The sequence below is a fragment of the Nycticebus coucang genome, chromosome 18 (assembly GCF_027406575.1).
Source record: "Nycticebus coucang isolate mNycCou1 chromosome 18, mNycCou1.pri, whole genome shotgun sequence".
Classification (NCBI taxonomy): domain Eukaryota; kingdom Metazoa; phylum Chordata; class Mammalia; order Primates; family Lorisidae; genus Nycticebus; species Nycticebus coucang.
This window is the reverse complement of record NC_069797.1, coordinates 57641592-57669587: the sequence shown is the minus strand read 5'-3', so window position 1 is coordinate 57669587 and position 27996 is coordinate 57641592. Positions and strand designations below refer to the sequence as shown.

General features: G+C 49.1%; 1 protein-coding gene and 1 pseudogene across 1 annotated transcript; one reads left to right on the top strand and one right to left on the bottom strand.

The window, feature by feature from the left end:
- On the bottom strand, positions 1 to 27986 carry ODAD4 (outer dynein arm docking complex subunit 4). Its single transcript, XM_053569185.1, has 12 exons — positions 27792 to 27986; positions 25462 to 25593; positions 25065 to 25215; positions 23890 to 23951; positions 23437 to 23602; positions 21851 to 22075; positions 21462 to 21669; positions 14595 to 14681; positions 10256 to 10452; positions 3827 to 3927; positions 3099 to 3183; positions 1 to 536 (listed from the first exon to the last, which is right to left on the bottom strand). Exons 1-12 carry the CDS (start codon positions 27903 to 27905, stop codon positions 67 to 69), a joined length of 1998 nt encoding a protein of 665 aa, XP_053425160.1. The 5' UTR covers positions 27906 to 27986; the 3' UTR covers positions 1 to 66.
- On the top strand, positions 6465 to 8089 carry LOC128570231 (proline-rich transmembrane protein 2-like; annotated as a pseudogene).
- Positions 27987 to 27996: the final 10 nt, after the last annotated feature.

Below are 27996 nucleotides of genomic sequence, written 5' to 3'. Positions count from 1 at the left end.
TAGAGCCCATGATCCCTCTAAGCATCAGCCTCCTGATCTGAACACCTTCTGATCATAGCTTTATTCTTATTCCTTTTCTGTTTTTTCATTTTCACCATTTTCTGTTTTTTTAATTTCTTTTTCTCCCAATTCTGTTTCTCCCTGTTCTCCCAACTTTCTTCTGCCTATGTCTGATTCCTTTCTGCTCAGTTCTCCTATGAGTCTTTGATTGAATTCTCCAGAGGTCCTCCTGTAAATGTCTCTTGATTGTCTTCTGCCCAATTCTGGTAGTTTCTTGCCTGTTCTTCCTGATTTTGTGTCCAGTTCCTTGGCACCTTTTCCTGGATCTCTTCTGGCTTTTTCAGCTCCCACTCTCTGCTGTCTACTTGCTATACTCTCCACACCCTCCCTGAAACCCTCATCATCATCCATCTCTTTGTCACTCTCAGTTTGCTCTCTTTCCCACTCCTTCATCACCTTCTCAGGTTCATCTATCTCTCCACTCTTTTCCTTCTTTGCCATTAGTGTTTTATCTTCATACAGTGAAGTAGCCTCTTCTGAAAAAAAAGAGAAAGGAGAGAAGATGAAAGTTTGTTCATCTCTGTGGAGGCCTGTGCTTCTGAGAAGCAGATGATAGAAAGGCCTTGAGAACAACTGTTTTCACAAGCTCTTTAAATTGGTGCTAACACACTACACCTGTCCAAAGGAGAGACAGGGAAACATCATTTACTGGATGCCAGTACATCATATGAGGTGTTGTACAGATTATACTATCTGGTTGTCATGAAACTGTCAGTGATTAGACTTTGAGTCAAGGTACCTCAGATTGCTAGAACAGAAATCACATAACAATCACACTGAAAGTAAGTAAATGGCAGAGTGACAATTTGAATCTAGGACAGTATGACCCTGGAGTATATTCTCTTCTCCCTACAAGAAACAGCACACAGGGCCAGGCACAGTGGCTCATGTCTGCAATCCTAGCACTCTGGGGGGCCAACGTGGGTCTCACAGGTTTGAGACGTCTGAACCAGAGTGATACCTTGTCTCTAAAAATAGTCGAGTGTTGTGGCAAGCACCTATTTTTCCTACTTGGGAGGCTGAGGCAAGAGAATTGCTTGAGGCCAAGAGTTTGAGGTTGCTGTGAACTATGATGCCACTGCACTCTACCAAGGGTGACACAGAGAGACTCTGTCTCCAAAAAAAGAAGGAAGGAAAGGAAAGAAAGGAGGTAGGGAGGGACGGAAAGAGCGAGCACAGGTGCTGGGAAATAGAAGGATTTTCTTCAGCATCCTTATTCTAGCACTTTTTCTTGGTCCCTGGGAAGCACATTCATTATTTATTAGGAAGTTTCCTATTAAAGTATGAGCAGGCTGCTAGCATGAAGTTCAGGTGCAGAGCTGTTTTACAGCTTGGGAGAGCCTAGCTCCTTGTTTTCAACAGTTACAGAGAAAAAAGTCACCCATCTCTGCTTGTTCCTCCCTCACTCTTTCTGGAAGGCCCTGCTGTGTAAGGCAGGATGCCTGCCCAGGCTCTCAGGGCTCAGGGTTCCCAGCCCTTTGGAGGTGAACATACATGCAATGCTGCCGCCTGCTGTTCTGATGGGGAAGTGCCCAGCAGCTCCACCGCAGAGGCTTGGAGATCAGTTTTGGGGAGGACACTCAGCCTGGCAAGGGCAGGCAGGGAGGGCCACAAGGAGCATCTGCTTCCATGCTGTCTCTCTCCTCATCTGCTGCTCCTCTGGATTCTTAGAGCAGCTCGAAGGGTATGTGGGGGCAGAGACAGAACCCTATCTGAGGGAGTTTGGCCACCATGTAGCAGGTGCCACCTAATAAAGGACCGACATCTGGCTGCTCACATGCCCAGAAACCTCCTGCTGCCACTACAAGGCCTGGACCAGAGAGAACTTCACCATAGAGCCGGAGGGAATGTGGCCAGGAATGTGCACTGGCCTGTCCTCCCAGGCCCCAGCCCTAACTCCCCTTGGCTGCAATCTGCCTGGACAGAAGGCGCTGCTGGGGGGTGGGTGAGATGAAGGCAGGGGCTGTCTTCATCTCCAGAAATAGTGTGACACCAGGGCAGAAGCATGGGTTCTAGAGCCACACTGCCCAAGACAAAAACCCCGTGGAACTGTCACCCCTGCTTCTGTGTCCTCAGATGTAAAACGTGCTAATTAATGCTTCCTTCATGATGTCCTTAGAAAGATCAGATGAGCCAGTGTGTGCAAAGCCTTTAGAAGAAAGTGCAGCCCACAGGAAGTATGAATGGTGATCAGCTACTGCTTTTTTCTTTGTAATTGTTTTAGTAGCTGGGACCACAGGCACCTCTTGGGCAGCCTCTGCACCCCAGCCCAACCTGGCACCCCTCTGGCACCTGCCCTTCCCACTGCTGGTCCAAGCTCAGTGCTACACAGAGGGGAGAGTGGAGCTCTGGGCCACCACCCCCAGCTGTGGAACGCAGGCAAGTGGCATACCTTATTCAGCCTCTTTGTACCAAATGGTACTTACCTCCTAGGGTAGTGAGAGCCAACAAGATAATTCCTGTCTGGTGCCAGTGCCTGGTATGCAATAAGAACCCCAAAAATGTAGCTGCTGCTGTTCTGCCAGAGAGTGTGTCTGTGCTCCTGCTATTCCCTACTGGAAATTCCCTACCCCTTCCACCTTTCTCCTGGAAAACTCCTGGGCAGCTTTTGATGCCAGAGATAGATGATTCCTCCTCATCAAAGCCTCCCTTTCCTTCTCAGAGGCATCTGCTGTGTGCTCTCTCCACCATCTCTGTGGCAGTGCCTGCTTTGTCCCGGGCTGCAGATAGGCCTCTGCCTCCCCAGAATCTTACCCTTTCCTGGCACATGACAAGTGCTCAATGGTGCTTGGGAAAATAAGTGAAGAAATAAATGAGTGGGTTCTCAGGTCCAACAGCCTGAGGGGAGCTGAACCCTTTCCCTCTCCTGCCCCAGGGACATTCAGGGGCTGTTGGTGGCACTGAAATCAGAGTGTATAGTGGTGGACAACGCCAAGCCCCCAAACCTGGGGAACTCTTGGGATGTGTGGCTAGGCCTGAAGGCAGAGAAAGAAGAAGGTATCACTGAAGCTGTCTTCTTCTCAATTCTAGGAACTCACCTTTGTCTTTCTTTTCTTTGAAATGCTCTCTGTAGTTGGTTTTCTTCAGCTCTTCAATGATACCCTTGTTGGCATCGTCCAAGGCCTATGGATGGTATAGGGAGTGGTGAGCTCTTAACCCTGTTTGGTACCTTTTCCTTTCCTCAACCAATCCCCAATCCCAGAAGGCAAGGCTCTAAGCTAACCCTACCAGTCTTGGTTTCCTTCTGGCTCCTCTGAAGACCCTTTCCTGTAGTTACTGTATACTTGGAATTATCCAGGCTAAGTGTATGAGAGATACACACTGTAAGTCAAAAATCATTTCTCTCATGGCTAGGCATGTATTTGGGACTTGTATCTGTCTACGAATTTCTGCCTAAAGCCCCTATTGACTTCAGTCAATGCAAAAAAGACAATCCAAGCCCCTAAGAAAGAAAGCAAGCTGAGGAAGGGACCCAGAAACTCACCAAGGGGATGGGCTGAGAGGCCTGGCCTGCCCTCAGAAGGCACTTCAGTTTCCCCACCTCTAGTTCCCATTCCACCTGGGCCTGGCCAAGCCTGTGTATCAGGTTGCTACACAGACTGATGGCAACAGCAAATGCCCCACAGCCACCACCGTGCAGCACGTGCCCTGAAGCTGGTGGGGAGTAAGTGGCTGCGGAGCAACTGCGGAGGTCAAGGGGGAGCTGACGCCTGACCACCCAAACCCTGGCCCCACACCCAAGGCCCAGCAGGGCAGAAAGGCTCACACTGAGGATGGCCTGCTGAGCCTCATTGTTGTGGACCAGCTTCGCCCTCTCCAGGGCCTTCTCAAAGTTGTTCACAGCTGACTCAAAGTCCCTCAGCTTTACTGCAAGGCAAATGGAGAAGACACAGCAAAAGTAGATTGTAACGATGAGTGTTGCACAATGGAGCCCCTGGTCTGCATGGCCTTAGCCAGTGCCTGTTAGCAGCTAGAGTGAGCTGGAGTCAGCCCCAGGCCACAGGTGGCATCACAAAGCTGCTCCGTCACAGTTCTGGACCATGTCACCTCCGAGGCCCAGAACCTAGGAACCTAAGCCTTGGATTTCAGGCCATTTACAGGGTCAGTGAGGGAAGAGGACCTGTGGTGTGAGCCAGTGCACACATCGTCTGTCTCCAGGGCAAAAGCGAAAACCTTGGTTTGCCCCATCTTTATAGTCATTCCAGAAGAGGAAATTCATATTTTTCCAATAGTCATTCAAATTTTTCCAAAACACTGATCAAACAAAACACAGAGGGGTGAATGTGACCCATGGGCCAGCTGCCAGAAGCTCAGCTCTCTCAGGCCCAACTCCCACCCCAAGCTCATGCAACCAGTTAGCACAAGCACCAGCTGCTGCTGAGACTGGAATGATCAACTGATTGGTTGATCTGTGGCCTTTAAAAGAGCTTCACTCATGTCTGTAATGAGTAAGCACTTTGGGTGGCTGCCAAGGGAGGAACACTTACTTGAGCCCCAAAGTTTGAGACCAACCTCAGCAACAGTAAGACCTCATCCCTACAAAAAATAATAAGAACTTTGCTAGGCATGGTGGTGCCTGCCTGTAGTCCCAGCTACTTATGAGGCTGAGGCAAGAGGATTGCTTGAGCCCAGGAGCTTGAGGTTGCAGTGAGCCATGATGACACCACTGTACTATAGAACTGGCAACAGAGTAAAACCCTGTTTCAAAATATTTTTTTTAAATGAAAATTAAAAATATAGCTTCACCTCAGAAGTAAGGAAAGTGCTCAGTACACCTATCACTGTTTTCTCTTTTTTTGTTTTGTTTTATTGTGGGTTTTGTTTTTTTTGTTTGTTTGCTTTGAGACAGGGCCGCGCTAGAGTGCAGTGGCATCATCACAGCTCACAGTAACCTCAAACTCTTGGGCTCAAGTGATCTCCTGTCTTAGCCTCTGGAGTAGCTGGGACTACAGGTGTGTGCCACCATACCTGGCTAATTTTTCTATTTTTGCAGAGGTGGGGGTCTCGCTCTTGCTAAGGCTGGTCTCAGATCTGGAACTTCTGGCCTCAAGCAATCCTCTCACCTTGGAGTGCTGAAATTACAGGCATGGGCATTTTAATTTTTAAGTGAATATGTAATCTTAGTTATCTCAATTCTGGGGCTGTTTCCTCTTTTTTTTCCCCTTTCTGTGCCTGCACAAATCAACACATTTATACCTATTTTTTTTTGTCAAGCCATAAATATAGGCTTTTCCAAGGACTGTAACTGTTTCTCATCATTGTCAAAGACACGGGAAGCTAACAAGGTGACAGGGGAGAAAGAATAAAATTAATAGCCACTGAGTGCTCTCTGTATGATAGTTCCTGTTCTAAGTGCTGAAGAGCTTAAGCACTGCCTTATTTCTCACAATGATCTTATAGGTAGATACTCTGATTGTCCCTACAATCAGATGATAAAACTGAGGCACACAGTGGCACGTGCCCAAGGTCACTCAGCCAAGAGTTACACTCAAGCTCTGCTCTGGTAGAGGCCAAGATCCCTCTAGAGCCCACTCAGTGGTTCTCAGACTGCTAAATTTGATTTCTGCAACCCCAGAGCAGGGAAACTGAGACCAACAGTGAGTGACCTGGTTATCCAGGGTCCCTCAAGACCTAATAAATCATCAGAGAGGACTCTGGATAACATTATCCCTAAGGGCTAAGTCCCATCTCTCCCTTAGCTTGTAGAATGCCCAGCTCAGGCTGGTCTCCAACTCCTGAGCTCAAGGGATATTCCCACCTTGGCCTCCCAGGGTACTAGGATGACAGGCACGAGTCACCTTGCCCGACCTGTATTACCAATCTTGTTGGAGCTATTCCTTCCCATTGCCTGCTCCTTGCTTTGTCCTGAAGTTGGTGGGGAGTGGCTTTGCTTTTACTTTTTTTTTTTGAGACAGCATGTTACTTGGTCACCCTTGGTAGAGTGCCATGGCATAAAAGCTCACAGCAGGGTGGTGCCAGTGGCTCAGTGGGTAGGGCGCTGGCGCTGGCCCCATATGCCGAGGGTGGCAGGTTCAAATCCGGCCCTGGCCAAACTGCAACAACAACAAAAAAATAGCCGGGTGTCGTGGCAGGCACCTGTAGTCCCACCTTCTTGGGAGGCTGAGGCAAGAGAATCACCTAAGCCCAAAAGCTGGAGGTTGCTGTGACGCCATAGCACTCTACCGAGGGCAACAAAATGACACTCTGGAGAGGGGAGAGGAAGGGAGACCCACTGCCGCGTCCCTCACTCCCTCGCTCGCTGGCTGACTTGCTCCCCTCTGGGCTGTGGCTGCGGCTGCAGCAATGGAGAAGTCCGGAGGCCAGCATCGAGGGTTTGTTGCTGTGTCTGCTATTCCATACCCCCACCCCACCCCCAAGGGCCTTCACCCCTATCCCCTCTCAAGATGGCAGCCAGCAGCTCTGAGGTCTCTGAGACGAAGAGGGTTGAGAAGAGTCCTGAGACCCAGAGAGAAGGCCCTGGGCATTCTGAAACTGAAACTGGCCCTCTCCAAGTCCTAGCAGGGGACCCAAACCAGCCAGAGACCCTGGAGCCAGGCTCAGACACCACTGGCTCCTCTGTGGACTCCAGGCCTAAGGCTGGGCTGGCTCCAGAAACCACAGAGACCCCTGCTGGGGCCCCAGAAACAACCCAGGTTACAGACCTCAGCTTAAGCCCAGGAAGGGAATTAAAGGCCAACTGCATCCCAGAAGAAGCATGCCAAGAGCCAGTTCCAAGCCGGAAGTGAGCAAGTCTGCCATTGCAGACCAGGGGTCCAAATTGGAGGCTGGGGTCCAAATTGGAGGCTGCAGCCCCACCTGAACCAGCCTCAGAACCTGCTCCCCAGCCAGACTCCCAGCCTGAGCCCCAGCCAGGTTCCAGCCTACCCCCAAGTAAGATCCCCAGCCAGAGGCCCCTACCAAGAGGACCCTATCCCTGAGGTCCTGACTGAGAGTATAGGAGAAAAGCAAGAAAATGGGGCAGTGGTACCCCTGCAGGCTGGTGACAGTGAAGAGGGCCCAGTCCCTCAACCTCACTTGCCACCCTCAACAAAATCCCCCCCCAGCCAATGGGGCTCCTCCTGGAGTGTTACAGCAGCTGGTTGAGGAGGATCAAATAGGAAGGGTTCGTGGTGGGCATCCAGGATCTCCCCGAGGTAGCTTGAGCCGCCACCCCAGCTCCCAGCTGGCATGACCTGGGGTGGAGGGGGGGTGAAAGCACCCAGAAACCTCGGGACTACATCATCTTTGCAATCCTATCCTGCTTCTGCCCCATGTGGCCTGTCAACATCATGGCCTTCGGTTATGCTGTCATGGTGAGCCTTATAGGACCCTGGCCCAGGCCTGCTATGGCTCCCAGCTTCTCACCAGCTCTGGGACAGAGCCCCAGGAGTAACCAGGCCTTCCCTCCCCTCTCTGCATGGATTCCACTTCCCCAATATACAGGGCCTTTGCCGGCCTCTCCCTAGAACCTACCCTGTAAACCGCCACTGTCTACATTTTGGGTGGGAGGCATATGAAGACACAGGGTTACACAGCCTTGCTGACCTGTGTGCCCTCCTCCCCTGCCTCTCCAATCCTTTTTCCTCCCTTAACCTCTGTCTATGAGGCTGACCTCTCTCTTCTGGATGACTCTCATCTGATCCTGCCGGGCTGGCTTCTCCTGAACCTGGCCATGGCTTTGGTGCATCCACCCCTCACCCTAACCCCAGTCGCGGAACAGCCTGCAGCAGGGAGACGTGGTTGGGGCCCAGTGTCTGGGTCGAGTGGCCAAGCTCTTAAGCATCGTGGCACTGGTGGGGGGCGGTGGTTCCTCATCATCATTGCCTCCTGCGTCATGAACTTAGGCGGTGAGTGGGGTTTGGGAACAGACAGAGGAGGAGTGGAAGGGTTGATGAGGGCAGCATTACTAACCCCCGCCCCCGCTCTCTCCTGTCTGTCCTTACCTCTCCTTTGTCTCTCCTTGTCTTGCCCCACCCTCCTCCCCGTCTCTGTCTGCCCTTCCCTCTCCTTTCCCACAATGTATAAGTGAGGGGTTCTACCCTGCATTCCAAGACTTTCCTTCCTGTTGGGAGCTGCCTTGGGCCCATTCCTCCCCTGTGGGGAGCCCAATCAATGGCTCTGGCCCCCACCCCTAGGGACCAAGGGAGCCTGAGCAGCCTTGTTTACAGCTTCTTTCCTGCTCCTGCATCCTGCCAGGCTCCTCTGCCAACTGTAGGCCTCCCTTCTCCTTGCACTGTTTCCTGCCTCCCTACACTTCTGTCTGCATCCCCTCTAGCCTCCTGGCCCCCCATCCCTGCACTTCTGGAAACCTCCCTGCACACCTCCCAAACTCTCTGCACTCTTAGCCTCCCTGCATCTCTCCCAGCCGCTCCCTGCATTTCTTCCAGCCTTCACCCCTATCCCCTCTCAAGATGGCAGCCAGCTGATCTGAGGTCTCTAAGATGAAGAGGGTTGAGAAGAGTCCTGAGACGACCCAGAGAGAAGGGCCTGGCCATTCGGAAACTGAAACTGGCCTCTCAGTGCCTCAGTCTCCCCATGTCTACAATTCAGAATTCTCTGAACCTCAACCCTGGCCTCCTCTCAACTTTCATTGTCTTGGCATCTCCTCCATTCCTTTCTTTCTTTCTTTATCATCTCCCCTTCCCTCTCTACATGCCCTGCCCCCTTCTTCCTCCTGCTTTATCTCCCCTTAGCATCCTCTTCTCCAACCTCCAGCCATCATTTATTCTGCAAGAAAATCCAGCACACTTAGATCCCTCTGGGGTAGGGGGAGTAGTCTTAGAGAGGGCTTCTTAGCCCGGGCTTCTACTGTTCTCTGTGGGACCTCCCAGGCCGGGATGCCCCCAGGGTGCCTTGCGGGTAGCAGAGCTGGCAAGCCAGGATTTGTTTGGGGACTTGTGCAAGGGTGGCAAGTACTGGTTCCACGCGCGCACATGGGAGAAGCCGGGGCACGCTGTTGCCTGGTCAGCCTGAGTTGACCCTGCTCTCACCTGGGCTTTTTAACCCTGGTCAGTGAGTTTCTTCAAGTATTGAGGCTAGGGTCATTCATATCCTTTGTAACGAAAGAATCCAAAAAAAATAGGACCAGTTTCCAGCTGCAGGGAACGAGGGAGGGGCATCTATTTTCGAAGATGACAGGGGATGTCTGTTGCCTGCGACGGCGGGCTGAGGTGGTGGAGACCATGGAGACCGGCTACAACTAGGTTTGGAGTTAGCAGGTTTTTTTTTTTTCTTAGAAAAAGACTGGGGAAACAACCAAAATTCTTTTTTTAAAGGGCATATGAAACTGATTTCTCCTTTTTTGTATGCCTGATGCTGCATGAGTCTGAAACACCAATAAACGGACATTGCATGAAAAAAAAAAAAGAGACTCTGTCTCTGAAAAAAAAAAAAAAAGCTCACAGCAACCTCAACCTCTTGAGCTCAAGCAATGCTCTTGCCTCAGCCTCCTGTGTAGCTGGGACTATAGGGCACCTGCCACAACTCCGGACAGTTTTTTAGAGATGGAGTCTCACTCCTGGCTCAGGCTGTCTGGAACTCCTGAGCTCAAGGCATCTACCGGCCTCAGCCTCCCAGAGTGCTAGGATTAAATGTGTGAGCCACCACGCCCAGCTTCTGGGTTTTTCTTTTTATAAACTTACTGAAATGTAATCTGCACATTATAAATTAACCTGTTTGTAAGATGTAGGTCAATGACTTCTAGTATAAGCTGGTGTTGAATATAAAGGGGAAAAAAAGAAAGTTTCTAGAGTTGTTCAATGGCTACCACAAAACAGTTTCAGAGCATTCTATCACTCTAAAATGTTCCTTCATGAAACCTGGCCAATCTGCTGAACCTCTCAGTGCCTAAGTTTCCCCATGTCTACGATGAGGACAATGATGCCGACATCATAATGATTCAAAACAAGAATACTTGTGTAAAAAATACCAAGGCAGGAGGAATTGGCTGAATTCTTGGGCACTGTTCTAAGGATGACTCCATGCTGTGCTGTGTGCAGCTGCGCTCAAGGCAGGGGCAGCTTAAGTAGATAGGCACTTACCACACATTGGCCAGAATGGAGTGGCTTATCCCAACTCTCAGAATTCATCTTAGAAACACCAGGATGGTAAACTCAACCCACAGTATTCCCAGCCCTAGGGTGACAACTGGTCCTGAAGGCTGGGAAATGTAAAGTGGTCATCTCTGAGGCCATACCTTGTGCCTGGGCCACCAGAACGCTGGCATTCAGCTGCCACTCGATGTCCCCTTCCTCCTCAGCACACTGCTGGGACTTCTCACCATAAGCCTGCGCCTGCCATGCCTGGTCCAGTTCCAAGTAGCAGCGGCCAATCTCGTGGAACAGCCAGGTCTTCTCCAGGGTGGTTTTTGCCAGAGGGATCTTCTCTTCCCACCTGGGAACAGGAAAAACCAGGGTCAGTGTCTTCCCCTCAAACTGTGCATTGGACCACAGGAGGCCAAGGCTTCTTGCTGGGTGAGAGAATAAAACTTGTTCTCCAACTACCAGTTATTTTTTGTCTTTTTTTTTTTTTTGAGACAGAGCCTCAAGCTGTCGCCCTGGGTAGAGTGCTGTGGCATCACAGCTCACAGCAACTTCCAACTCCTGGGCTCAAGCGAGTCTCCTATCTCCGCCTCCCAAGTAGCTGGGACTACAGGCACCCGCCACAATGCCTGGCTATTTTTTGGTTGCAGCTGTCGTTGTTTGGCGGGCCCGGGCTGGATTCCACCAGCTCAGGTGTATGTGGCTGGTGCCTTAGCCGCTTGAGCCACAGGCGCCAAGCCCCTTTTTTTTTTTTAATTGAGACAGGATCTCACTCTATTGCCCAGTGTAGAATGCAGCATCATCATCATAGTTCACTGCAACCTCAAATGCCTGGGCACAAACAATCCTCCTGCCTCAGACTCCGGAGTAACTGGGATTACCAGCACACACCACCACACCTGAGCTAATTTTTTCTCTTTTTTTTGAGTCTCACCTGGAAAGAATGTGTTGGCCATTGTAGCTCACAGCAACCTCAAACTCTTGGGCTCAAGCCATCCTCTTGCGTCAGCCTCCTGACAGGTGCCTGCCACAACGCCTTGCTAGTTTTTCAATTTTTAGTAGAGATGGGGTCACACTCTTGCTCAGGCTGGTCTCAAACTCCTGAGCTCAAGCAATCCACCCCCCTCAGCCTCCCAGAGTGCTAGGATTACAGATGTGAACCCCTGTTCTAGCCTGTTCTTTTAGATACAAGGGTGGAGTTAATAATCATTAACATATTTTAAAACTACCAAAGTTATTTTTATAACCTCTATGGGATGTTGAATTTGATATAATAGTTGAAATGTCTTTTTTTTTTTTTTTTTTGAGACAGAGCCTCAAGCTGTCACCCTGGATAGAGTGCCATAGTGTCAGAGCTCACAGCAACCTCCAACTCCTGGGCTCAAGCGATTCTCTTGCCTCAGCCTCCCGAGTAGTTGGGACTACAGGTGCCCGCCACAATGCCCAGCTATTTTTGCAGCCGTCATTGTTGTTTGGTGGGCCCGGGCTGGATTTGAACCCATCAGCTCAGGTGTATGTGGCTGGCGCCTTAGCCACTTGAGCCACAGGCGCCGAGCCGTTTTGTTTTGTTTTTTGAGACAGAGTCTCACTATGTTGCCCTCAGTAGAGTATTGTGGCATCACAGCTCACAGCTCACAGCAACCTCCAACTCTTGGGCTTAAGCAATTCTCTTGCCTCAGCCTCCCAAGGAGCTGGGACTACAGGCGCCTGGCTATAGTTGAAAATGTTTTAAAATAGCACTTGAAATAACATAAGAATGTTTAAGCAAAAATTAAGTATATATGAGAAAATCAACATAAAAAGATTGTAATGAGGCCAGGCATGGTGGCTCATGCCTGTAATACCAGCACTCTGAGAGGCAGAGGCAGGTGAACCGCCTGAGCTCACAGGTTGCAGACCAGCCTGAGCAAGAGGGAGACCCTGTTTCTAAAAATAGCTGGGCGTTATGGCGGGGCCGGGCACCTGTAGTCCCAGGTACTTGGGAGGCTGAGGCAAGAGAATCGATTGAGCACAAGAGTTTGAGATTGTTGTGAGCTATGACACCACAGCACTCTTCTGAGGGCAAAAAATAAGACTCTGTCTCAGGAAAAAAAAAAAAAAGATTGCAATGAAGAAAAACAGAATACCAGGGCCAGGCGTGGTGGCTCACACCTGTAATCCCAATACTCTGGGAAGCCAAGGCAGCTAGAGTCTGAGGTTGCTGTGAGCTATGATGCCCTGGCCCTTGGTGGGGGTGGAGGGCACGACAAAGTGAGACTCTGTCTCAAAAACAAAAAAAGAAAACAAAATCAATAAAAGAGTAGTATTGCAATTAGTATATGCTGGCTTACACCTGTAATCCTAGCACTCTGGGAGCCCAAGGCAGTGGAATTGCTTTAACTCAGGAGTTTGAGACCGGCCTAAGCAAAAGTGAGACTCCCTTTTTCAAAAACAGAAAATGGGGGTGGCGCCTGTGGCCCAAAGGAGTAGGGCACCGGCCCCATATGCTGGAGGTGGCGGGTTCAAATCCAGCCTGGCCAGAAACTGCAAAAAAAACAACAGAAAATGAGCCCATTTATTACCCAGGTGTTGTGGCAGACACCTGTAGTCTCAGCTACTAGGATGCTAAGGCAGGAGGATTGCTCAAACCCAGGAGTTTGAGGTTACTGTGAGCTAAGCTGATACCACTGCACTCTAGCCTGAACAACAAAGTGAGACTCTGTCTCAAAAAATAAAAATAAAAAAAGAATTGGTACATAAAAAGGTTGGGATGGGGCGGCGCCTGTGGCTCAGTGAGTAGGGCGCCGGCCTCATATGCCAAGGGTGGCGGGTTCCGACCCAGCCCCGGCCAAACTGCAACAACAACAACAAAAAAAATAGCCGGGCGTTGTGGCGGGCGCCTGTAGTCCCAGCTGCTCAGGAGGCTGAGGCAAGAGAATCGTGTAAGCCCAGGAGTTGGAGGTTGCTGTGAGCCATGTGACGCCACGGCACTCTACCCGAGGGCGGTACAGTGAGACTCTGTCTCTACAAAAAAAAAAAAAAAAAAAAGGTTGGGATGAAAAAACAAAATATCAGTAAAAGAGTAGGATTAGAATTAGTATTTTGAAAAAAAGAAGAATTAGTACTTTGGATGGTGGGACTGATTAATTTTTAATTCTTCTTTTCTGTATTTTCCAAATTAAAATTTTAATAAGAACACATTTTTTATAAAAGTTTATTACAGGGGCGGCGCCTGTTGCTCAGTGAGTAGGGCACCAGCCCCATATGCCAAGGGTGGCGGTTTCAAACCCAGCCCCGGCCAAATTGCAACCAAAAAATAGCCGGGCGTTGTGGCAGGCGCCTATAGTCCCAGCTGCTCGGGAGGCTGAGGCAGGAGAATCGCGTAAGCCCAAGAGTTAGAGGTTGCTGTGAGCTGTGTGACGTCATGGCACTCTACCCAAGGCAGTACAGTGAGACTCTATCTCTACAAAAAAAAAAAAAGTTTATTACAGACCAGGCATGATGGCTCATATCTGTCATCCTAGCACTCTGGGAGGCCATGGTGGGTGGATTGCTTGAGCTCAGGAGTTTGAGATCAGCCTGAGCAAGAGTGAGACTGCATCTCTACCAGAAATAGAAAAGATTAGTCAGGCATGGTTGTGGGCACTTGTAGTCCCAGCTACTCGAGAGGCTGAGGCAGGAGGATCACTTGAATCCAGGAGCTTGAGGTTGCTGTGAGCTAGACTGATGCCACAGCATACTATCCAGGGTGACAGAGTAAACTAGCTCAAAAAAACAAAAAAGTTTATTACAGAAAGATACTAATAGGTGGGTGAACTTCGATACTCTTCTGTCTTTCAGCACGTAGACACTAGAGGCCATTCAGGAATCTGAATTATGTGGGGCAGAAGGCTGCTGGTGAATAAGCCTATCTTGATCAAGCAACAAGAGCCTCAGGACAATTTCCTCTTTGCTAAATGAGGGGACCCAAGGAGCTGGTCTCTAGGCCTAGGCCTCTTCCAAGTCTTTTTTGGGGCTGAGCCCACCCAACTGAGCAGATAATCAGCCCAGGATTGGATATCAAATTCTGGCAGTTGGGCCATCTGAAGAGCCCAGGAGTTTGAGGTTGTTGTAAACTATGATAATAGCACTGCATTCTAGCCAAAATAAATACAAAATTAAAAATAAAAAAAAATGCATGGGCTCTCACACCTGTAGAATCAGAATTTCTATGGGAGAGGCCCAGTAATTCATATTAATAGAAAGAGCCTTGCCAACTCAGTTACAGAGGCGTGTGCCAGCTACTCAGAAGGCCAAGGCAGTAGGATTGCTTCATCTAGGTTTCAAGGGCAGTCTGGGCAATATATATTTCCTCTCAGGAAAAAAAAGAAATGGGTGCCTAGCAGAACCAGAAGCCATACCCTGGTCTTCTAGTACCTCTATGCCTGGCAATCTGGCCCCAGTCTAAAGATTCCAGGGTGAGGGTGGGACATCCCAGGCCCCAGAGCAAAGAAGGGGCAGTTCTTGGTCACTTACATGTCAACAGCTTGCTGGAATTTCCCAACTCTAGCAAAAACCCTACCAATGTTGTCAAGGGCTCTTGATTTCGCATCAGGAAGGTCACTGTGGGGAAGAAGTAAAACAAGCCATTCATTAGAAATTGGCTGTTCAGGGTGGCACCTGTGGCTCAAGGAGTAGGGCGCCGGTCCCATATGCCGGAGGTGGCGGGTTCAAACCTAGCCCCGGCCAAAAAAAGAAAGAAATTGGCTGTTCTAAAAAAAAAAAAAAAAAGAAAGAAAGAAATTGGCTGTTCCTTATGGAGGGTGCCTGTAGTCCCAGCTACTTGGGAGCCTGAGGCAAGAGAATCCCTTAAGCCCAAGTGTTGGAGATTGCTGTGAGCTGTGATGCCACAGCACTCTATGGAGGGCAACATAGTGAGACTCTGTCTCCCCCCACAAGAAAAAGAAAAGAAAAGAAATCGGCTATTCTAGGCAATGTGGAAACAGAAAAGAAGGCAAAGCAGGGACCCTGGCCTCAGGGTTCCAGTTGGAGGGATGATGCCCAGGCTGGCAATCTTGTGGCATGGGGCCCTCTCATGCCCTGGGGCTGAGCAAAGACATTATCAGGACTTTTCTGGAGCGTAATCAGTTAATAACTCACAAAGATGTCCCTTTCACTCAGTAATTTCCCTTTTAGGAGTCTACTTCAAGAAGATAATTTAACAGTCATTAAAGGGCAGTTTATAATAATGAACATCACAAACAATCTAAGTGTTATCACTGCCCTCGTAATGGCAACTTTTATGTATGAAAAAGAATCCATGATAGAGTGGCGCCTGTGGCTCAAGGAGTAGGGCACCAGTCCCATATGCCGGAGGTGGCAGGTTCAAACACAGCCCTGGCCAAAAACCACAAAAAAAAAAAAAAAAATCCATGATATATTAAAAAGTCAAATTATAGGAGACTATATTATGTATATTGTTTCAATTTTGTTAAAAAATGTACACGTGGGCCTGAAGCAAGATGCTATGCTCCTGGCTTTGAAGATAGAGAAAGGGGCCACAAGCTAAGCTCTAGAAGCTGGAAAAGGCAAGGAAGCAAACCGTCTCCAAGAGCCTTTGGAGGGAGCGCAGCCCTATGAACAGTGTGATTTTAGCCCAGTGAAACCTTCAGGCTTCTAACCTCCAGAACTGTAAGAGATCAAGTGTGTGTTGTTTTAAGTTACAAAAAAAGGGTATTTTAAGTAAGTAGAGAATACAAGTCTAAGTTTTTTTCTTTTTCTTTTTCTTTTTTTTTTTGAGACAGAGTCTCAAGCTGTGGCCCTGGGTAGAGTGCTATGGTGTCACAGCTCATAGCAACCTCAAACTCTTGGGCTTAAGTGATTCTCTTGCCGTAGCCTCCCAAGTAGCTGGGACTACAGACGTCCACCACAACGCCCAGCTATTTTTTGGTTGTAGTTGTCATTGTTGTTTAGCAGGCCCGGACTGGGTTTGAACTCGCCAGCTCCAGTGTATGTGGCAGGCTCCTTAGCTGCTGCACTACAGGTGCTGAGCCACACATAATTTTAATTTTTTACAATATTCCATGTACAGATACAGTGGCTCAAGCCTGTGGCTCAGTTGATAAGGCGCCGGCCCCATAGACCGTGGGTGGCGGGTTCAACCCCAGCACTTTGGGAAGCAAAGCAGGAAGATCACTTCAGGCCAGGAGTTTGAGAGCAGCCTGAGCAACATAGTGAGATCCCATCTCTGCAAAAATTTAAAAAATTAGCTGGGCATAGTGGCATGTGTCTGTAGTGCCAGCTACTCAGGAGGTTGAGGCAGGAGGATCACTTGAGCCCAAGAGTTCCAGGCTGTAGTAAGCCATGATTGTGCCACTGCATTCCACCTTGTGTGACAGAGCCAGACTCTGTCTCTTTTTTTTTTAATTTTTTTTTTTTATTATTTTTTTTGTTGTTGCAGTTTGGCCAGGCTGGGTTTGAACCCGCCACCCTTGGCATATGGGGCCAGCGCCCTACTCACTGAGCCACAGGCGCCGCCCCAGACTCTGTCTCTTAAAAAGATAAAAGAAAGGGCGGTGCCTGTGCTCAAGGAGTAGGGCGCTGGTCCCATATGCTGGAGGTGGTGGGTTCAAACCCAGCCCTGGCCAAAAACCAAAAAAAAAAAAAAAAAAAAAAAAAGATAAAAGAAAGACAATTGGTTTTCCTACTTCAGTTCTTTACATTCACCATATGAACATTCTTATCTCTCAGTTAAAAAATTACTCCCCCAGGGGCGGCGCCTGTGGCTCAGTTGATAAGGCGCCGGCCCCATAGACCGAGGGTGGCGGGTTCAAACCCGGCCCGGCCAAACTGCAACCAAAAAATACCCGGGCGTTGTGGCGGGCGCCTGTAGTCCCAGCTACTCGGGAGGCAAGAGAATTGCTTAAGCCCAGGAGTTGGAGGTTGCTGTGAGCTGTGTGAGGCCATGGCACTCTACCGAGGGCCATAAAGTGAAATTCTGTCTCTACCAAAAATAAAAAATAAAAAAAATAACTCCCCCAGGGGCCAGGTGTGGTGGCTCATGCCTATAATCCCAGCACTCTGGGAGGCTAAGGCAGGTGGATTGCCTGAGCTCACAAGTTCAAGACCAGTCTGAGCCAGAGTGAGACCTCTAAAAATAGCCAGGCAGCTTGGCGCCTGTAGCTCAGCGGCTAGGGTGCTAGCCACATACACGGGCTGGAGGGTTCAAACCAGGCCCTGGCCTGCCAAACAACAACGACAACTACAACCAAAAAATAGCTGGGGCGGCGCCTGTGGCTCAAGGAGTAGGGTGCCAGCCTCATATAGCGGGAGTGGTGAGTTCAAGCCCGGCCCCAGCCAAAACTGCAAGAAAAATAGCTGGGCATTGTGGAGAGCACCTGTAGTCCCAGCTACTTGGGAGACTGAGGCAAAAGAATCGCTTGAGCCCCAAAATTTGAGGTTGCTGTGAGCTATGACAGTACAGCACTCTACTGAGGGCAAGAAAGCGACACTCTGTCTCTAAAAAACAAACAAACATGGGTGGCGCCTGTGGCTCAGTGAGTAGGGTGCCGGCCCCATATGCCAAGGGTGGCAGGTTCAAACCCAGCCCCGGCCAAACTGCAACAAAAAGATAGCCGGGCATTGTGGCAGGCGCCTGTAGTCCCAGCTGCTTGGGAGGCTAAGGCAAGAGAATTGCATAAGCCCAAGAGTTAGAGGTTGCTGTGAGCCATGTGACGTCATGGCACTCTACCCGAGGGTGGTACAGTGAGACTCTGTCTCTACAAAAAACAAACTCCCCACGACAAATGAAATAATTCCCTCCAAACAGCGCCTTCTCTCCCTCCCTTTCTTCCCAGGTAAGTCTCTACTTCCTGCCCCCCATGTCACTGGAACCCTTACCCTGGGTTAAGTTAGCCTCCCCCTTACCCTGCTTCACCCCTCCTTAGCATGGCTTCCAGAGAGTGTCTGCCTCTGTGCCATCCTCCCCACTGGTGCCAGGCCTACCTTTCAAAATGCAAATCTGACCAAGCCATTCCTCTACCTAAGGCTCTTTGTCATATCCCACAGAAACACAAACACCTGCAGAGCTTCTCTGGCCACGGTTTATACTGGCAAAGGTGAAACAACTTAAGGGTCTGCCTACAGAGATATAGTTAAATATACCTCTGTGTCTGGGGAAATGCCTTTCTGTAAGGTTATTCAAAGGATGAGCCCTTTCTAAGCCACATTCTTTTTCAAAAAAGCATAGCAACAAACTGCTTTTGTTTCTAAAATCCTACATGTGCATATATACATAAGTGTGCAGATGAATACCTTGCCACCCCAACTCTGCTGTCCTCTCTGAGCCCCTGCCATGCTCCTGCCTTCCTGTTTGGACCTTTGGCCACACTTGGCACCTGCTGCTCTCATAGCATCTCTGAGTCAGTCTCCTCTGCTGCAGTGGGTGCTCTGTTATATGGTGAGGGGAATAAATGAATAAGCTGTAATATGTTAATTTAGTCATAACAGTATGTACTAACAAATCACAATAGTGACTTATGCCTGGGATCCCAGCACTTTGGGAGGCCAAGGTCAGAGGATCACTTGAGACCAGGAGTTCAAGACCAGCCTGGGCAATATAGTAAGACCCCATCTCTAAAAAAATAAAAGAACAGAAATCACAATAGCACTCAACAGGCGGGTGCAGTGGCTCACGCCTGGGATTCCGGCACTCTGGGAGGCCAAGGCAGGTGGACTGCTTGAGCTCAGGAATTTGAGACCAGCCTGAACAAGAGTGAGACCCCATCTCTAAAAATAGCCAGGCATTGTGGTGGGCACCTGTAGTCCAGCTACTCAGGAGGCTGAGGCAAGAGGACCCCTTGAGCCAAAGAGTTTGAAGTTGCTGTGAGCAATGACACCATGGCACTCTACCCAGGGTGACAAAGTGAAACCCTCTGTCAAAAAAAAAAAGCATGAAATCAAATCAAGTACAGAGTATTCAGAAAAATAAATGAGGGCTGGGGACACTGAAGGAGCTACTTAGATCAGCAAGTGGCTGATTAGAATGAGGGAGTTCGGGGTACACAGGACTCACAAGCCTGGAGCTCTGTTTAGGTGAGGTCCTGTGAGGTCCTTTTGGAGAAATTAAAAAGAAACCAAGTAATGTTGCTAAGGAATATCTCTGTTTACTTATTTTTTTTATTATTAAATCATAGCTGTATACATTAATGCGATCATAGGGCACCATACACTGTCTCTGTTTACTTATTCAGTCATGTAGCACTTTATTACATGCCCTTAATGTGGCAAGTGTTGGGAATAGAAGACAGCCCCTTCCGAAGTCCAAAGAGTTACAGGGCAGACAGGCTAACTCAGAGAGGAGCAATAAGGGCACAGGGGAGGCATTTCCCTTTTTTTCCTTATTGTGTATGTGTTTGTTTTTTGAGATAGGGTCTCACTCTGTCACACCAGCCAGAGTACAGTAGCATCATCATAGCTCATTGCAACTTTTTTTTTTTTTGTACAGACAGAGTTTCACTATATTGCCCTCGCTTTATTGCCCTCACTTTATTGCCCACTTTATTCACACAGCCCACAGCAACCTCCAACTCCTGGGCTTAGGCGATTCTCCTGCCTCAGCCTCCTGAGTAGCTGGGACTACAGGCGCCCGCCACAACACCCAGCTATTTTTTGGTTGCAGTTTGGCTGGGGCTGGGTTTGAACCCGCCACCCTCAGTATATGAGGCCGGCGCCCTGCTCACTGAGCCACAGGCGCTGCCCTCATTGCAACTTTTAACTCCTGGGCTCAAGCAATCCTCCTGCCTCAGCTTCTTGAGTAGTGGGACCACAGGCACCCACCACTATGCCCAATTAATCCTTTTTCACATTTAATAGAGATGGAGTCTCAGTCTTACTCAGCTGGTCTCTAACTCTTGAGTTCAAGAAATCTTCCAACCGTGGCCTCCTCAAATGCTAGTGATACAGGAGTGAGGCACTGTGCCCAGCACAAATCCACATAGCTTCTAAGTAGCAGAGCCAGAATGCAAAGACAGTTCCATCTCCAATGTTGTTTTTTCCTATTTCTGGAATGGCAATATGTGATACTATTGCTCAGCACAGGGAGGTAGGTCCAAAATGAGCAGGGAATGAACGGCACGGGGGCTGGGATCAGTGAAAGGGCAGATGACAGGAGTGGTCAGGAAAGTCTGACCCCAGTGAAAGATTGCCACAGAAAGGCAGTGCAGAGGAGGGTTCAGAACAGGCCTTAAGCACCACAAGAAGGGGTTTGGTTCTTAACCTGCAGGCAATGAGGGGCCCAGGTCTGTATGACAGCAGGGGAAGGATATGTGGTAGAGGAAAGCATGTGACCCTGGAAGAAATCGGTGGGAGCAGCAGGACAGAGACTGCAGAGGCAAGGAGAGAAGCTGGGTAGGCTGAGGGCTGGTTGTCAGAGTGAGCAGGCACAGAATACTAAAAGATCAAAAATGACTCCAAAGGGTCGAACCAGGGTGCCCAGACAGTGATGGTACCTCTGGGCAGAAGCTATTAAGTCTTGAGAAGACCTCCTCTCTGGGAGGGGTGATGTTACTGGGGTGAACACCAGACACATGCCCTGAACCTTGCATTTCATCTTTCCTTCCTCCCTGTGGAGCAGGGGCTATTGCTATGCCCAGCTGACAGAGCAAACACCGAGGCTGAGAGAGCTGAAGTGACTTGTCTCAGGTCCCACAGCTGGAGGCACAGGTTCCAAAGCCAGGTCTGCCTGACTCCAGAGTCCATGCTCTTGGTCAGCACCATGGCTTACCAGGCCCCGCGTGATCCGAGCCCCACCCACTCTTCCCTGGCAGGGCTGGATGCTGTCCAGCCTGAAGCTTCCTCCTGCCCCAGGGCCTTCCCACAGACCATGTGTGTTCCCAGTGTTTGGTCAAGTCCTCTTGGAATGTATTTCTTACAGCACTGGATCCTGTACTTGACCCTCCTGGCTCTTATCACAACTGCAAATAAGCTTTATCCCCTTGACATATGCAGGGAAATGATCCTTGTGTTTCCTCACTGCTGTGCTCCCAATGCTAGCAGCATTTGGCGTGTCTGGGGCTTGATGCATGCCAGCTGACATGATGTAAGAATAAAAATATCCTTACCAAAAAAAAAAAAAATATATATATATATATATATTCTTATGAGCCAGATCATTAGTTCTTTGTAATTTTGAGCCATTACCCTCCTCTTTGTGGCAAAAAGGCTAACATTCTAGATTTGCCTCCAAACTCAGTCCTGGGCAGGTGATCCCCATCTCTAGAGGAATCTGCCTCAAGCATGCAGGGCAGAAAATAGATGCTAAGCCACCAGCAGCTCTGGCCACGCAGAGCCCCAGGCCCTACTCCTCTGAAGGCCCATGGCCTTGGTCTGCCCCAGGGGACTCACTATTCCTTGGCGATTTCCAGGTCCTTTCTATGGCTCTGCAGGGCTGCTGCCATCTGCCCCAGCTCAATCTGGGCATTCCCTATGCAGCTGTACAAGTTTCCAACCAGTTCATCTTTGTTGGGTACCTCTTCTTTGTTCCATTCTAGTACCTTCTTCAGCACTTTCTCAGCTTTCTGAAGGCTCCCTTCAGCACTGCCGCTGGTCAGCACTGGGAAGGGAAAGGAGTGATGTGGAAGTGAGGGTGGCCTCCTCTGGTGATGGGGTAACTCCTCTCCTGACAGACACCATCCATTGGTCAGAGAGGCCAGGGACTCAGGCTATTATTGCCCCCTCCCCACCAAGCAAGGGACTGCAGGCATCTACCCAGACCCTCTGAGAACACCACCCACACATGTCGATGTCCTCCAGGCTCTTGAGGATATAATGGGCTGTCTGTGAGGGACTGCGTTTGCGGTCCCGCAGCCATTTCTCTTGCATCAACTTCCGGTCCCGCTCCCTGGCATAGATGGGCTTCTGCTGTCTCCAGAAGTCACTGCGAGTGTCTAGGTAGTTGATGCCCGTCATGATGAGGTCTTCCACAGTCAAACCGCCCTTCATGGTGCCTCTGATAAGGTCTGTGGAGACAGGGTATAAGGAGGTGCCAAGGAGAACAGGCCTCTAAGGGAGTCACCTCCCCTTGGCTCTGAGTCCCTGTGGCAGGGCCACTGTGAGGAGCTCTGCCTGGATTTGTGGCAATGGGGAAGACAGTGAGCCCACATGGTGGCAGAGTGAGCTTCTTCAGGCTGAGATGAGGCCAGACCCCCCTTTCAGGCACTCCCATGAAACAGGCGCCTATGGCAAGATCTGAAAGCTAACAGAAGGAGCAGTAGATCACTGAGGAGCCTCCTGCCCTCAGGGCTCCCCCATTTCCAGCTGTGTCCTCAGAGCAGACTGAGTTTAAATATACGACCTGGAGATGTGCCAGCAATGAAGCTGTGCTGTGTCACAGCCTTGCAGGGAACCCTGTACTGACCTTGGGAAGTCAATTCAAGGGCGACCCCTGCTCAGGTTTTCAGCTGATGGCAATACTCCCACCCCCATGTTTATGTGAGACATTCGTTTTAGGGCCCTGTCCTATATCCTGCCACTGGCACCACAGGATGGTAGAAAGAGCATTGGGCTGGAGGTTAGGAGGCTTAGGTTCCAGTGTCAATTCCACCATTAACTTGCTTGCCACCTTGGGAAAAGTTACTCCCCAATCAGGGTCCTTATTTCCTCATCTATTAATACAAAACAAGAGATCAGAACAGATGATGTTTCAGAACATTCTGGTACTAATATCCTTGGATTTGAGAATCTGTCTGCTGGATTCCTTTGCCCATCGTACATAGAAAGGCCCAGGGGATACCCCTTCAGGAATGATGGTGGAAAGGAGCCCAAATCTCTGTTATTCCCTCCCAGGGTACCATAGAGCTTAAGAGCACTGGCTGTAAAAATTGGACTTCCTGGATTCAAACACAAGCCATGTCATTGCACCTATGTGTAAACTTAATTTCCGTAGGTCTGTGCCTCAGTCTCCTCATCTGTAAAATGAGAATGCTAATAAAACCTGTCCATAGGTACATACCAACTACTACCATGCATTACACAATAGGCTCTGGCTCATGTGTTAAACATCCACAAAGATTTCTTTTTTTTTTTTAGAGACAGGGTCTCACTTGGTCACCCTGGGTAGAGTGCCGTGGCGTCACAGCTCACAGCAACCTCCAGCTATTGGGCTTAGGCAATTCACTTGCCTCAGCCTCCTGAATAGCTGGGATTATAGGCACCCGCCACAATGCCTGGCTATTTTTTTGTTGCAGTTTGGCCAGGCTGGGTTTGAACCCACCATCCTTGATATATGGGGCCGGTGTCCTACTCACTGAGCCACAGGCGCCACCCCACACACAAAGATTTCTTTTGTCCCAAGTCCCCATGCCAACAAAGTATCTGAAACCTTCATCTAATAGGAGTTTCTCCAGATATTCCTTGTCCACATAGAGCTCCCCCAGAAGCTGGCGGATAGTCTTCTCACTCTTGGGTGAGCCCCTTCGCTTGGACTCTGCCTTGGAGTAGTGTGAGAGGTGTTTCATGAGATGAGGCTTCTGCTGGGCTTTCATATTCTGGGAAAATGAAGCAACAATGCAACAGGGCTTCAACGGTGTACCCACGATCGCCCCGGAGTCTGGGCTTCCAGATTTCTCCAATTCCAGGGCCTCTTTATGGGATGAGAACCACAACCAGTATGCCTGGTCAGGAAACAGCTAGACTCTCAAGACCCTTCCGGAGATGGGGCAGAATCCCATGGCTGCCTATGATGGGCAGGCAAAAGGGCCACTAAGGCCTGTGCTTCTCAGGCACATTCAGCCTCTTCTCTCAGAGGACACACCCACAGAACCAGGGCCCTTACCTCAGCCTGTTTGCTTAAGAAGGAAAGGTCCCCTTTATTCTCCAGCTTAATTGAAGAAGGACCTGCAAAGACAGAAGCTGGAGTTCATGTTGGCCAGGCCCCCCAGGCACAACCTATCACATATTTTTGTGTGAAAATGGCATCCTTTAGCAGGGAGATGGTGGGAGACTATGGCAAAGCTGAGTCTGAGCCAGCCTAGCAGAGGGACGGTGTAGGCTTTTTGCTATGCACTCTCCTAGAAGGTAGACAGCCCTGGCTAGCCCAAGGCCATGGCAACCAGATTTCCAAATAAAGGAAGGCTTCCTTCCCATGCCACTGCCATTTCCACACTCTGCCACCCACAGTGGCAAGTTTTCACTCACCTCCCCTTCCCTCTGCCATTGAACTTACTGGTAAGACCAGCGCTTAGTACACATGTGGTGAGAGAGGAAGCAAGGACTAGGGAAGGCTGGACCCCATTCTAGCTTATGATGCCAGGCTAAAGGTAGGCCTACTTTGAAACAGCCATTCTTTTTTTTTTTTTTTTTTTGAGACAGAGTCTCACTCAGTTGCCCTGATAGAGTGCCATGGCATCATAGCTCACAGCAACCTCAAATTCTTTGGCTCAAGAGATCCTCTTGCCTTAGCCTCCCAGGTAGCTGCCACAATGCCTGGCTATTTTTTTTAGAGACAGAGTCTCACTTTTGCTCAGGCTGGTCTTGAACCCGTGAACTCAAGCAATCCTGATGGTTCGGTCTCCCAGGGTTACAGGTGTGAGCCACCACACTTGGCTGAAAACAGCCATTCTAATCTGGGCTTTAAGAAAACCAGATGCTGAGTGCTCAGTACAGTGGATCAGGGACTGGTCCCTCCAGTAGAGAGTTCCAGCCCTCAATAGCATTAGCAACAGCCAGATCCAAGTGTGGGATTCCCTGGAGGCCTGGTAGTGGGGGGCTAACCCACTAAACCTCAGGCCTTCTTCTAAACCAGTGGTTCTCAACTTTCCTACTGCCATGACCCTTTATTACAGTTCCTCATGAAGTAGCCACGAAAATAATTTTATGGTTGGGAGTCACTACAACATGAGGAACTGTATTAAAGAGTCGCAGCATTAGAAAGGTTGAAGAACCACTGCTCTAAACCTAAGGATTCCAAGAGCCTTCCTTTATAAGGACATGTTCCCTGTGATCACTCACTTCCCACTGAATTGTTAATGGCTTCCTGGGCTTTCTGAATTCCAACTTTGAATTCCCGATCAGGCCGCAGCTTATAGCCTCGGTGATAGAACACCAAGGCAAACTCAAAGTCCCCCATGGTATATAACGTCTCAGCCTTTTGTAAAATTCCCTGGAATGAGAGAAAGTCAAATCAATGTGGAGACATAAGGCCTTACAAGACTCAGGTATGGTAGAACAGAAGAGTCCTAGGTTGAGGGTGAAGGCTGGGATACAGGGGCAGGAAACTAAGCAAGTGACCTACGGAGAGCTAGATGACATCAAACACTAGGCAGTCTGGCCTAAATAACCAGAGGCTGCTACAGGCAATGGGAGTGGTGAAAGCAAGATTGAGTCCTCTCCCTCTTCATGTAGTCACCTTGCAGAAAGTTGGGTCACTCTGGAGTGAAGCCTCAGCATCTCTCAGGGATTTCTCCAAGTCTCCCATCTTTAGGAAGCATTTGGAGCGGGCAACCAGGCAGTTCTTGTCTCCATTCTGAAGTTGAAGAGCCTGAGAAAGGAACCATTCAGCTTGACAGGCACCATGAAGAACAAGGTAGAAGTTCAACTGGAAAGGGCAGCCCAGACCCTCCTGTATAATTTCAAGGGGACTCTTCAAGCCAGCAAACATGCTCTGGATCTTACAGACAAAAGCAGCACAACACTGATCTTTGCTCATTCTACTTGATTATCTGCATGTAGCTCATCTTGAACAAGGCTGACTCACAGCTGTTGTGGAAACTACTAGTGGAAATGTGAGAATATGCTACTCTGTGTATACACTGACTTTCTGCCAGTGCCTGGGATCCCTCCAATCCACGCAGGTGATAGAACAGAAGGATGTTTTTTGCACATCATAATCAACCACAAACCTGATGGCTACACAACACACTCAAGACAAATTTCAAAGGCTAAGCATTCTAAAGACAAAACAAAATGGATTTTAGGACAAAATGCAATCTGCAAGAAAGTTGCATTCCACTAGCCTTCTCTTTTTATGTAGCTAACTGAAACTAATCACTACTTCAGGGGCTTACAATGAAAATGCCAGGAAAACTGAAATTGTGATTTTTGGTCATAAAATGGAGGCGAGTGATTCCCAAATTCCCATGTCCCCTTCTATTAGGGATGATTACCATAGTCTGTGGGGTACTGTCCTTCCTGAGGTATCATACTGTACCTGTCCCTTTCTAAGTCCTTCCTATTCTTCTAAGAAGAGGAAGTAGCTAGTGTCTTTCCTAGAAATAGACCACTTCTTATCCAAGGCTACCTTCCCTTGGGTGTTTTTTTTTTTTTTTTTGGTGAGACAGTGTCTCACCCTGTTGCCCAGGCTAGAGTGCTGGGACATCAGCCTAGCTGACAGCATTCTCAAACTGCTGGGTTCAAGCAATCCCCCTGTCTCAGCCTCCCGAGTAGCAGGGACTATAGGTGCCTGCCACTGAAGCCCACCTAATTTTTCGTATTTTAGTAGAGGTGGGGGTCTCCCTTTTACTCAGGCTGGCTTCAAACTCCTTAGCTCAAGGGATCCTCCTGCCTTGGCCCCCCAGAGTGCTAGGGTTAGAAGTGTGAGCCACCACACCTAGACTCTTGGGGTGTTCTTTTTCTCTGCCTGGGCTTCTCCAGCAAAAGTAGAAAAAGAGGAGGCAGGGTTTGTGAACTTAATTGTTCACCTATATGGTCATCGTTTCTGTTTTAGGGCACAGCTGGTGTTTGAAAAGGACAAAAGACTCTGGGTAGCAGTTGAGAAGCTTGACTTTAGGGGACTCTCAGGACTGATTAGAGACAGAGAGCTTGAGCCATTTATAGCAACTTAGAGTTTACCTATCCAGATGTATAGTGTGGTGGTTAGCACTTTAGCACAGGTGTCTAAGGGCCTGGCTTTTTTTCTTTTTTTCTTTCTTTCTTTTTCTTTTGAGACAGGGTCTCACTTTGTTGCCCCTTGGCAGAGTGCTGTGGCACCATAACTCACAGCAACCTCAGACTCTTGGGCTCAAGCAATCCTCTTGCCTCGGTTTTTGATTTTTAGTGGAGACGGGCGTCTCACTCTTGCTCAGGCTGGGCTCAAACTCCTGAGCTCAAGCCATCCACCTGTCTCAGCCTCACAATAAGTGCCTGGCTTTGAATACTTCCTCTGCCATTTGCTAGTTCAGTGACCTTGGGCATGTTGCTCAACTTCGCTATCAGTTTCCTCAACTTTCTCACTTATAAAACAGAGTAATAACAGTATCCCTCATACGCTTGTGCCACACTCAGCAGTGTACTTGATATCCTCAAGCAGTACCCAATCCCCTTTAGGTGAGGTGTTGCAATTTAAACCAAGGTTACTATAGTAACGATAGTTACTTACTGATCACCTTTTATAAGCATAGGCACCTTTTATCATAGACACATCGTGGCTTCTACGTACAATCTCCCACCCAATCTTCTGGTCAATGATGGCAAATTGAGGCTGCTCTGTGGGAATGAGGCCAGTTTATAAGGAAACATTTAAGAGAAGAGGAAGAGGTCACTGCAAGTGCAGAGAATGGAGAATGCAAATGAGAATTGGTAGAAAAGACCAAGCATGGGGCTTATCTGTAACACTGCTGTATTGATCAGGAATCCGTGAATAACAGAAACAGTAGGGTCCTCCATACACCATCAGGGCCTCAGTGTTAACTGTAATCCAAAGTGGTGACGCGTGGTGGATAAGTTCAGAGCGGGACTCACGTTGCTGAAGCTCTGCGCGGCTTTAGAAAACTCCCCACACAGATAAAGTCGCTCACCCTCCGCCATGTAAGAGGGAAAGGTGCTTCGCAAGGTCTCGACTTCAGGGTCCGACATGGTGACCAGAGTTGGAAGCGCGAAAGCAGAGAAAGAAAGAAAAAGAAGTCAGAGAACTTCTCTTCAGTTTGCAGATGCTCCGTCTCTAGGC